The sequence below is a fragment of the Pteropus vampyrus genome, unplaced genomic scaffold, assembly GCF_000151845.1.
Source record: "Pteropus vampyrus isolate Shadow unplaced genomic scaffold, Pvam_2.0 Scaffold74, whole genome shotgun sequence".
In the NCBI taxonomy this organism is placed as follows: domain Eukaryota; kingdom Metazoa; phylum Chordata; class Mammalia; order Chiroptera; family Pteropodidae; genus Pteropus; species Pteropus vampyrus.
In genome coordinates this window covers 42,849-54,276 of record NW_011888855.1, presented here as the reverse complement: position 1 = coordinate 54,276, position 11,428 = coordinate 42,849, and the positions used below count along the sequence as shown (strand labels likewise).

Below are 11,428 nucleotides of genomic sequence, written 5' to 3'. Positions count from 1 at the left end.
GGCCTCTAGCGGCGTCCTGGGCACACCCACACGACTGCTGCCCCCACTCTCAGCTCTCTCCCGGAGTGGGACGACCTTCCCAAGAGGTCAGGGAGAGGTAGGTGGCTCCAGGGTTAAGTAGAGCGTGGAGAGAGCCGTCTGGGCTGTGTCAAAGCTGTTGATTCTGGCTCCTTTCTTTCCTGCCTCCTTGCTGGGGCCTCAGCTGAGATGTATGCGGAGGCTTTGGGCGCACAGTTCCCAGTCTTTCTTTGCTCCCTACTCTGCTCCAACTCTTCCACACAAAGGAATTTCTGATGATGGGGAGAAGAGCAGAGGAGAGGACAAGGAACTTTGGGCTGCTGGGGGCGGGGCTGGGCTTGTGTTTCGGCCGGAATCGTTCACAGATGGTCTTGGGGAAGTGAGATGCAAAAGCCTTTGGCTACACCCTGAAGTTGCCCTGTCCCCCTCTGTGCAGTCTAAGCAGACAGTATCCATCTCGTCCAGAGATGGCTTCAACCCGGCCTCCTCCTCAATGAGCAAGACCTTCCCTTTCTCCTGGATGGCTCCAGGAAGGCAAATATGGGGGTTTCCAGAATCCCTACAATGTCTCCCTTCTCACCCTCCTGCAGGAGCTCCTGGAGTCCAGGCTGAAGGTCCTGAAGAAGGATCTGGAGGACTATGAGGTGTTTCGTTCCACCGAAGAGAAGGAGAGCAAAGAGCTCCTGGTGAGCTGGGGACCCCCAGGTGGGCACCCCCTGGGCAGCAACAGAGGGCCAGTCACCATCCCCCCCACTTCTGGCTATGTTTTTATGTGTGGTGTTGGAGTGTGTGCCTATGGAGCAGTAGAGGTGGACTTTAGAAAAATAATAGGATACATACTATATAGGGTGGCCATATACTTTATTATATAACTAGAGCTCTTGAGAGTGAAAGGGAGTGCTAAAATAATCCTTCTAGAACAGCTGGCTTACATCGGAACTGTCCCAGTGAATTCGGATATATAGGCACCTTAATATTACCTAACACCCCAGTGGGGGCTGTAGAGCATCTTGTAATCGAATGCATTGATGTTTCTGCAGAGAAACATGAATATTAATACTAATTATGGGGACATAAATACAGTAAATAGCCTCATATTAGTCAGGGCATGTTTTGCCACTAAAAGAGTTATGAAAAAAGTTTTTTCATTTTTAGAGCTTTTTAGATTTTGAAATTAAGATCAAGGAGGAGGGGCTCAGTGGCTGTCAGAGCTGCTTCCGGTCCAACTAAGGGAAGGAGATTTGGGGACTGTTTTCCAGCAGCCTCTGCTGGGCAGCGCATTGTGCCCGGCGCCCCCTCGTGGGCAGAAATGACATTTTGTCTACGAAGGAACAAGAAAGTGAAAAAGGGCTCATTTTGGTTAAGGTGAGCAAATGTGGGTTACAGACTGTAATTTTCTATCTTACAATTTCATTTCCTAGCTCAGTAAGGTGATGTTAAAAAAATGAAAAGATCTACTAGGGTCTGTTAGGACAGGGCCATTCAGTTTTGGATTTGGGAATTGGAGAAAGATGAATTTGAGGGCCCTCCTATCCTCAAGGTGGGGAGGAGGTGGTGGAAGGGAAGACCCCGAATTCAGATATCCCCAGGTCCTTTCCTGACTCTCAACTGTAAATGGTGTACCTGCCTCCAGTGTGCATCCCAGCCATTCCTTCTCATCATTCATTTTCCTCCCCAAGGAAAAGCCCAGCTCCCCTCTGCTGGAGAAAGGAGTGTGTGGCTCTTCCATCTGTGACCCAGAGGGCCTTCCACAGCTCTGTGGTCTCTAACCCCACCCACCTGTGACACTGCTTAGCCCTTTCCCCTCTGTCCTCTGCCAATCCACCACCCCTTTGGCTCCCACAGTCTTTAGAATTACAAAATACCTATTTAATGAAACTATAGAGGCAGAGGACAATGGTAACAAGGAGAGTGAATACTTTATCAGAAAATGTTTTTACCATTTAGAGGAGTGGTTCTCAACTGGGGACAGTTTTGGCCCCCAGGAGACATCTGGAGACATTTTTTATTGTCAGCACTGGGGCAGGGTTGCTACTGGCATTTAGTGGCAGAGGCCAGGTGCTGATTAATCATCCTACAATGCACAGGACAGCCCTGAACAGCAAAGAATGATCTGGTCTCAATTGTCAATAGCACTGAGGTTGGAAACCCTGATTTAGAGAGTATTTTGGCTAATATTGTCCCACTTGTGTTATTTCCTTGGGAGGCCATATGGTATAGTTGTAAGAAGTTTAGACTCTGGGGTTAGAATACTGATCCCCCATTTACTGGTGACATGCCTCTCTGTTTCTGTCTCCTCATTTGTAAAATGAGTGAATTCACGTCATTGGGTTGTTGTCAGCGCTGAGTGAGTTAACACCTGTAAAGCGCCCCATGCTGCTGCCACCTGCTCACCCAGTGTCCAGATTATGAAGGTCCTGGGGAACCATGGCCTGAAGCTGGGTCTCTTGACTTCAAAACCCACTACAGTCTCCTCTTCCAGCCATCCCTCCTCCCTTAGAGTTTTTGGGGAAGAATTGTGACAGTGGAGCTTGTCTTGGAGAGACAGAATCTTTTTCACTTCTCACTGGCCATGAGAGGTCTTGCTTGTTATGTTACGTGCATTTCCTCCCACATATTCATGTAAGGAATCAGGGGTCAGGAGCACAAGTCTGTGTCTGAAGACAGTGACAATCATGTGAATAATAGTAATGGAAAGAATAGAATACAAAGCCTGCACACAGCATGTTCTCTCTTGGGTCACTGTGGGTGTGCTGGTACTTCTGGTCCCTGGCATTGATTTGTTTTCCTTCTTCCTACTTTTCTGCATATCCCAGATTTTGTATTATGAGCATGCGTTACCTTCATAATTGTTCAGCAGAGTGGTGCTCTTTAAAGTGAAGTAAAGTGAGGAGTGAAAGTTGGAGGGGTGACACATGTTAAAACACAAAGTTCAACTGAGTACATTTTAAAGATCTTATTGGCTTTATTCAGTGGTTGATGAATCAGGCCACATCTAATAAAGCAGATAGAAAGGCGCTCCAAAGATCTGTACAAGGCAAGAGATTCTATAGGCGGAGGGAGCAGGAACAAGGAAGCTGTACAAGGCCAAAAAAAAAAAAAAGGGTCAGCTATTGCAAGGTTACTTTCCGTAAAGGGGATGGCAGGGGTTTATCAGGCAGGTTACTGAACAAAGGTGATTCCTGATTGGCTGGCTTAAGATTCCATTTCTGGGACAGCTGAAACTGTAATGAAGTCTTTTTGGTGACAAGGGGCTTAGCACAAGTGACTCTATTATATTGTCCCTATTTCCTTGTACTTAACATGGAATAAATGTGTTTGGGACGAAAAGGTGACCTCAGTTTAATCGTTATAGTGGCCCCAGGAGGCATAATTTATCCCTCCCACTTTTCATATGTGGAAACTGCAGCCCTGAGTGTTCTGGGAGTGAGTTTAAAGTTGCCCTATCTTGGTGGCAGAGCCTGGGTACACAGAGACACATAGGCACATCTGTGACATGGGAAGGGAGAGCATGTGTTGAGGCTGCTAAGTGCTTGGAGTTGGATATTTAAATTAGAGAGGGCACGTGTGGGTGAGCCTCTAACCCCTAGCAGTGAGATGGATTGGATCTCTGCCCTGTGGGATGGCTCAGAGGCCCCTGTCCAAATGCCAAGTGTTGATGCCCACATCTCCTCGCCCCTCCAACTTATCCTGGGACAGAAGCAGATGGCAGCTGAGCGAGAGAAGGTAGGGGCAGAGTTCCAGGCACTGCGGGCCTTTCTTGTGGAGCAGGAGGGCCGGCTCCTGGGCCGCCTGGAGGAGCTGTCCCGGGAGGTGACACAAAAGCAGAATGAAAACCTGGCCCAGCTCGGGGGAGAGATCACCCAGCTCTCCAAGCTCAGCAGCCAGATCCAGGAGACAGCTCGCAAGCCTGACCTTGACTTTCTTCAGGTGAGTCTGGCTCCCCAGGGCTTTGAGTCATTTATCCTAAGGCATTGCGAAGGCAGTGAGAACAGTTCAATCCTATGAGTTTAGTAGAATCCCACAATCTGGAGCCCAAAGGGCCTGGAAAGAGGTGCCCTGATTGTCCTGGGGTTAGAGGTCTAAAAAGATGTGACAAAACTTCCTTGACTGTGAACCACAATGATATATCTTACATTGTATTCCAATATGTACACATTTGAGACGAAAGTCTCGGAAAATAACACCTCTCAGGTGTGATGCACTCGGATGCTTTCTATTCTACTTCAAAATAGTCACGGTCTGCTAAACTTTACAAGTCACAAATGGGTCAAGAACAGCTGTTTAAAAGACACTGATCTGAATGCACAGTTGCTGTGTAAAGGCTGTGACTTGTCTTGGTGGTGTCAAGAGCAGAAGCAACTCTGTGTCCCAGCATGTGGCTGCAGTGATGATCCTGTAAGGAGGGGAGCATTTGCAGAGCTGTGAGCAGGTTGATGAGACGCCCAGCTGCCAGCCAAGTGGAAAGCCTTTGGCGCTGGGGCCTGCGGCTGAGCAGATGGTGGATGTGGTACACCTGCTTATTGCCTATTCCCCTGGAAGCAGGGCAGGGGCCAGAGGTGAGTGGAGATTACTCAATGCTGATTTGTTTTTTTCTTTCATTTGTCTTTCCAGGAATTCAAAAACACACTCAGCAGGTGAGCAGACCTAACAGTTCCTTGGGCCTCTCTAAGCTGGTTCTTCTTCCTGTCCATTGCACTCTCTCCCTCTTCCCCCAGCCCCCATGCCCCAACTTCTCACCTCCCATTCCCCACTGCCTTACCTGGGCACCTTCTGAGGCAGAAGTCCACCTGTCTGGCCATGGTATCGGCATAAGATCAGGCTCCCCTTTGTCCACCTCTTCTCTCCAAGAGGACCTAGCTGTTCTAATTATGGGAGTGGGACAATGTTGGTGGCCCTTCCTTAGGGTCCTTGTCTTGCAGGTGCAGCAATGTGCCTGCCCCCAAGCCAAGCACAGTCTCTTCTGAGATGAAGAATAAAGTCTGGAATGTTTCCCTTAAGACCTTTGTCTTAAAGGGGCTGCTCAAGAAGTTCAAAGGTAGGGCCTGTGGGAGGTTGGGCCACATAGTTCTGGTGGTTTAGGGTCCCAAGGATGTGCCTTTCCAGAAGCTGTGTGAGAAAACAGCAGCTGGGGTGTATGGTGGCTAATTTATTCAGGCCACCTCAGGGCAAGAAGCTTCCCCTGGGGACAGACAGGGCAGGAAGCATGGGGGACAGAAAGAGGGCTGAGGAAGGAGAGTTTAGCTCTGATTAGCTCCAGGCAAAAGAGGAAGAAGTAGGAAAGGGAGACCCAGAATACTGCCCCCCCCCCACACTTACACACACGCACACATGCACACACACACACACACCTACACACACATACATATACACATGCACACGCACTGGGCCCTGTGCCTCTGGTGTATCTGGGGAATGTGCAAGCAGGGCCATAAATGTCAGACTAGGTGGTACCACTGTCATTGCCATAGACAATCTCCTCTGTCGTTCATGCACACCCTGCTTTGTTTTTCCTCCTCAGAGGATCTTCGCGGAGAGCTGGAGAAAGAGGAGAAAGGTAGGCTGTGGTGATAGTGCCCCTTATGTAGCCACGGAGAGAATCCAGTCCCGGCCCGTGACTGTCTCTCTGTGCTTTGTGCCCGGCCAGTTCCTTTTACCTACTGGCCTCAGTGACTATGCCATCTGCTCCCTGTTCCCCCTCATCCTCAGCTCACAATGCTGACTCCTTCAAGCTACAATGGGGCCCATAGGCCTGAAAGCTGTGGGTCGCTACAGAGGGAAAGTACTCTGCACCTCGGGATACTAGATTGGGGAGGGCTTGTCTGTCACCATTCCCCACTCCCAGATATACCGAGACCTCTCCTGGGGACAAGATTGTGTGCAGGGGTCAAGGGAAGCAGGAGGAGTCTAAGGATAGGAAGGGAGGTGGTTCTGACTCCTGCAGAGCTCTGGGGTGAGTGGGATCCAACCCACTGGGAGTGGAGGTGGTGAGGGCACCTGTTTCTGATACCGATGACCCTGCTAAGTCAGACTTTGCCTGGGAAGAATCTAAACTAGTTGAATCAGCCCCTCCTCTGCTCGGAACCTCTCACTCAGTAAGGCTGGATCCTCACCAAGGTCTTCCAGGCTGGACGGATCCGGCCCCACTACACATTCGCCTCCTGGTTCACTCTGTGCAGCATACAGTCTCCTTGCTGCTCCTGGAATGTATCAAGCACACACCCAACTGGCCTGGAACTGCTTTGGCTCTCACCTCCTTTATGTTAATTTGCTCAAATGCACCTTTTGGTGAGGCCTTCCCCGGGCCCTCCAGTTGAAATTACAGCCTGTTCTCCTTGTCTTTCCCATCCTCCCCTCAGTAGGAGGGCAGCGATCTTTGCGATTCCCAGGGCCTAGAACAGGCCTGGAACACAGTCATATTTACAAGTGTGCATATTTGAGCTTTTAATTATAGATGATTTCAAACATACACTGGAGAAAAGAGCATAACAAATATTATGTACTCATAACACACCTTCAGCAATGATCAACTCATGGCTAATATTTTTCATAAACACTCCTACTCACTTCTTCCCATTGGATTATTTGGAAGCAAGTCATAGATCATTTCCATAAATATCTCTAAAGAGATAGACTTTACGGGGAAAAAAACACCACAAAACCATCATCATAATTAAAAGAACTGATCATTCTTTCCAGTATCTCAGTGTTGGACACCACCTAATTGTCTTATAAATTGCTGGATTTGTCTGTGCTTGAATTGGGGTCCCAATCAGGTCTGTACATTGCATTTGTTTGATTTCAACAGGTACTCGTGTTGAGGGGGGCAGGAATAAGGGGCGGCAGCCGTGCAAGGGGCTTCATGGGCAGTCTCTCCCTGTCTTCCCCACCACAGTGGAGCTGACCTTGGACCCCGATACGGCCAACCCCCGCCTCATTCTCTCTCTGGATCTTAAGAGCGTGCGCCTTGGACAGCGGGTCCAAGACCTGCCCAGCCACCCGCGTCGCTTCGATACCAACACTCGAGTCCTGGCGTCCTGTGGCTTCTCCTCCGGGCGGCACCACTGGGAGGTGGAGGTGGGCCCCCAGGACGGCTGGGCCTTCGGCGTGGCCCGCGAGAGTGTGCGCCGCAAGGGCCTCACGCCCTTCACCCCAGAAGAGGGCGTCTGGGCGCTGCAGCTCAATGGCGGGCAGTACTGGGCAGTGACCAGCCCTGAGCGGACACCCCTCAGCTGTGGGCATCTGTCCCGCGTGCGGGTGGCGCTGGACCTGGAGGTGGGGGCCGTGTCCTTCTACGCCGTGGAGGACATGCGCCACCTTTACACCTTCCGCGTCAACTTCCATGAGCGCGTGTTTCCCCTTTTCTCTGTCTGCTCCACTGGCACCTACTTGCGAATCTGGCCTTGAGGGGCATTACCCAGCCCCCCAGGTTCGCGGGGCCAGGATGGCTCAGTTAAGGGTGAACTCGCCCTCTTGGCTGCCTGTGGGATGGGAGGTGGTTCTCCTTCGGGAGCCTCCTGCTCACTTTTGGTCTACCTGTCACTCTCCTGCCCCCAGCTGCCTTAGAGGAGTTTCTGGTGACCACAGTATGAAAACTGAGCAGTGGGGGAAAGGGGCTCTGTGGTCACCTGGTCACTTGGATCCTCAGGGCCTGTCCCCTGCCTGCTGTTCTGGCATGTGGATTTGGCCTGCTGTGATGAGGTGGGGCTGGGTGAGGACAGGAGCCCACCTGTTGACAGAGGTGCTTCTTTTCACTCTGGCTTACTGCCCAGACTCAGTAGGGCTTCTCGCTCCCTGGAACATCAAGCCCTGGTCCTGTGCTGTCCTCAGTTGCAAGGTGGGGAGCCAGCCAGGTTCATTATCACTTCTGCTTTGTTTGCCTTCTTGTCAGCTGCTAGCTCTGCCTTCAGAGACCTGAATCCAGCTGGCCTGACCAAATCATCTGCTCAGGGAGGAGCACTGTACTCCCAGCTCAGAGGACAGTCTGGGGCAGGACTGGAAGGAAAACCTTGACCTGCACATGAGGGAGAAGCTCAGGACAACAGTATATAGGCATGGCTACCTTCCAATATCCCTCAACTTGATGTTACAGAGTAATATGCAGATCCTTGGCCACAGCGACAGCCATGTGTGTTCACAGATGCCTGAATCCCTCTCAAGTGCCAAAGTACAGTCTTCCTTGGGTAAGGAGACCAAAATTTCTGGAATTTTGAAACACAAGACAGCACTTATAATTTTGCAGATTTAACTAACACCAGCATGGAAATGGACAGAGCACACACATGCCCCTGACAGATTCTTTCTGGAACTTGTCAAATGTATGCCAATGGCAGAGGATGCTAGTTTCAAGGCCAGATCAGCTTGTGGCCATTATTGCCCTGGCGAATTGTTCCCCGGCTTCTGTGTGGCTGGGCTTTCTTGGAGGGTGGTGGTGGGCTGTTCCTTGCTTAGTGCTCCACAGGCAAAGGAGATGGAGATGGAAATACAGACTGTGAACTCATTTCTAGGGTTGCTTGGCTCGTTCTTGGCTTGCCTGAGTGCAAGAGCACAAGCATGAGCAAGGGTTTCTGCCAGATTGGGTGAACACGTGTACTTCTGTGTGCGAGGAATGTGCACATTCCTCAGATTGTGGGGGCAGAGGGGTGTGTGGATCTTGGAAAGGGTGTGTATGAGCACATGTATAGGGTTGAGGTATTGAAACAGACCTAGGTCAATCTGGTCTATTATTGGTTTGTTGTTGTTAAATATTAACCATCCCATATTTAGGTGAGGGCTATAGGTTTCCTTCCCCACTAATGGGTGCCCGGCTAGATGAAAGCCAGTTTCAGACCTAATTCTGTCCTGCACAGGTTTAGACAGATGTATTGGCATGCAGGGACGATGACAGTCAAATAGTCTGGCTGCAAGAGTCCTGGAGTTTCTGAGCTCTAGCCCTTGAGATGCTTCAAACACATGTTGCATTCAAGGTGCTTGTAGGGCAAGCATGACACTGTTCTAGAGCAACCATCCCCAAACTTTTCGGCATCAGGGATTGGTGCTCCTATGAGAATCTAATGCCTGATCATCTGAGATAGAGCTGAGGCAGTGATGCTAGTGCTGGGGAGAGGCTGCAAATACAGATGAAGCTTTGCTTGCTCACCTGTCACTCACCTCCTGCAGTGTAGCCTGGTTCTTAACAGGCCACAGACCGGTAGCAGTCTGCAGCCCGGGGGCTGGGGATACCTGTTCTAAAGGTAGACCCAGTGCACACACAGAGCCAAGCAGTCAGAATCCAGTACCCTACAGGCTGGGAACAGGACCATATAAGAGTCCAGCCTACAGCAGCATTCCAGAGGGTGAATCCTGTGCCCTATTCATACATGGAGTGTAGCTCTAGAACATTGTTGCCAATCCACATATTTGAATACCACTGATTTCCACAAGGAAGACCCATTTCTAACATTGATTTGCTAATTAAATTGCCTAATGTTATCATCAAGCCCTAATGTTATCTAGGCCTGTATGGCTTTTGAATTGAGTATCACAATTGCCTTTTATATCATCTAGCAACTGTGCTGAAGTATTCAACACATGTTATAGGTCACAGAAGATAGGGTGACTGATGGAGGCCCTGTAGGGCCAGATTTGGGGACTGTAGGGGTGGCTGTCTGTATATGTACACCTTTTGTGTTTGTGAATGTGGTTGTATGTGTATCAGAGTTTGCAGAATAACTACATAGATATCTATATATATCTGCAGAGATATAACAGTTACATAACAACTGCACAAGGAGGGTGACAGAGATGTTCTCCCTTGGTCACCAGGGCAGTGTGGTGACTTTGGATGTCACAATGCTGGTGTGAGAGTATGTGTGCACGTGTGCCTTTTCTTCTCCCATCCTTTGGGTATGGGTCTCTGAGGTCTCTGGGCCTCTGAAAGCAATGACTGGCCTAACTTGGGTCCTTCTGACCCCACCCATTAATCTCATATCCTTGTGAGCTGCAAAGGCACGACAACCCAGGTCCTTGCCACCAGACTCTTGCAGGGCTCCTCACCATCTAGACTGGAGGGCACCTAGGGGCCTGCCGCTGGCCTGGCCACCCAGTGACCTAAGTCATCTAGCCTTGTAGGGACCATAGAGCAGTTTGGGCCACTAGCCAACGTCCACCACCTACAGCTGCCACTTCCTGACCATTGACGGGCAGGGGCTACTGTCCCTCACCTGAGGCCTTATCCTCTCTCCTTGCCCTCAAACCCGAGGGCCATTTGGGTGCCCTAACAGAACTAGCAACCCATGAATCCAAGGCGGGCCTTGATTTTGCCTTTTCCTAATTTGCCTATAGGTGCGGGAGGAGCTAGGGTCCCCCTACGTTGACCCAGTCTTTCTTGGCCCAGCACCAACTCGTACCTGGACCTTCTGACTTCCCCATCACTCTCTATCAGCCTCTCTCCTGATCCCTAGACTCTAGATGGGAGCAGGCCTGTGTGTGGGAGAGAAGAGAGTCCCCCGCCGCCCCACACCTTACGGTTCAGCCCCTGACTCGCCCGGACCAGGATTCCCCTCAGGACCGGCCCATTCACACCCTTCCCCTGAGTACTCCCCTCGCAGCCCTGACCTGCGCCTCAGATTCCCGTACACGATCAACCGCAGAACCGCCCCCCACCCCCATTCCGTCCCTGACTCCCCGCCCACCAGAGGTCTCTCCCGGGACTGCCGCGCGCCCCGCCCTCACGCCGTCCCTCACAGCCTCAGTCTGAGGACTTGCGCGCGAAATGCCGGCCTTCCTTGTGCAGACCTCCCAGGATTTGCAGCTCCTATACTTACAGAAGCCGCAGGTTGAGTGGTAGTAGCCGGGCGGAGCCCTTAAGGGCGGAGGAACGCCGACTCCGCCTCTTGTCTTGTGGCTCATTTATATAGTTATCTGCGACTGCGCGAATACAGATGAAGCATTAAGTGCTCGTGCGCAGAAGGCTCTTCACCAGTTGGCTCCATAGCTCAGGGGTTAGAGCACTGGTCTTGTAAACCAGGGGTCGTGAGTTCAAATCTCGCTGGGGCCTACGCAAGTTTTTTTTCCCCCTCCCACTTCATAAACTTTTCTGAAAGGTGGAAAAGCTTAAGATGCGCAAGCCGACACGAATTCCGCCTTTCTGGCAAGCCAGACTCTGGTGAAGCTTCCTGTGTTTTTTTTTGTTGTTGTTTTTTGCCTTGCAGGCGTCAGCGGTTCAAAGGCCCCTTCCTCGCGTGGCCTTATCCCTGGTAGAGTCACATCCACTGTATCCCTGGTCTACCGGTCACAGGTTCCGCAGGTCCCGCACCCCTTCTTCCCCGTGGTCTCTTGCTCCCTTCCTTCTGCGCGCGCTCGGGGCGAGTTCGTGGTAGGTCTTCCCTCCTGGGGCAGACCAGGGGCTACCCATGGTCTTCCATTCTCG

At 51.0% G+C, this 11,428-nt stretch overlaps 1 protein-coding gene and 1 non-coding gene across 4 annotated transcripts; both read left to right on the top strand.

Annotated features, from left to right (window-relative positions):
• Positions 1 to 387: 387 nt before the first annotated feature.
• TRIM7 (tripartite motif containing 7) lies at positions 388 to 8,518 on the top strand. Of its 3 annotated transcripts, none has more exons than XM_011362142.2 (6): positions 388 to 704; positions 3,718 to 3,948; positions 4,633 to 4,655; positions 4,941 to 5,056; positions 5,540 to 5,575; positions 6,827 to 8,518. In XM_011362142.2, exons 2-6 carry the CDS (start codon positions 3,724 to 3,726, stop codon positions 7,423 to 7,425), a joined length of 999 nt encoding a protein of 332 aa, XP_011360444.1. In that variant the 5' UTR covers positions 388 to 704; positions 3,718 to 3,723; the 3' UTR covers positions 7,426 to 8,518. The 3 variants fall into 3 exon arrangements, with proteins under 3 accessions (XP_011360444.1, XP_011360445.1, XP_023387598.1); XM_011362143.2 differs by having other exon boundaries at positions 392 to 704; positions 6,914 to 8,518; XM_023531830.1 differs by lacking the exon at positions 388 to 704 and adding an exon at positions 731 to 1,383.
• Positions 8,519 to 10,983: 2,465 nt separating this feature from the next.
• On the top strand, positions 10,984 to 11,056 carry TRNAT-UGU. The gene has a single exon. It is a non-coding gene; the product is annotated as a tRNA-Thr (tRNA).
• Positions 11,057 to 11,428: the final 372 nt, after the last annotated feature.

Coding starts and splice junctions, on each gene's coding strand:
- TRIM7 (XM_011362142.2), top strand. CDS start 3,724: ATGGCAGCTGAGCGAGAGAAGGTAGGGGCAGAGTTCCAGGCACTGCGG. Junction 3,949..4,632: donor CTGACCTTGACTTTCTTCAG/GTGAGTCTGGCT, acceptor TTGTCTTTCCAG/GAATTCAAAAACACACTCAG. Junction 5,057..5,539: donor GCTGCTCAAGAAGTTCAAAG/GTAGGGCCTGTG, acceptor TTTCCTCCTCAG/AGGATCTTCGCGGAGAGCTG.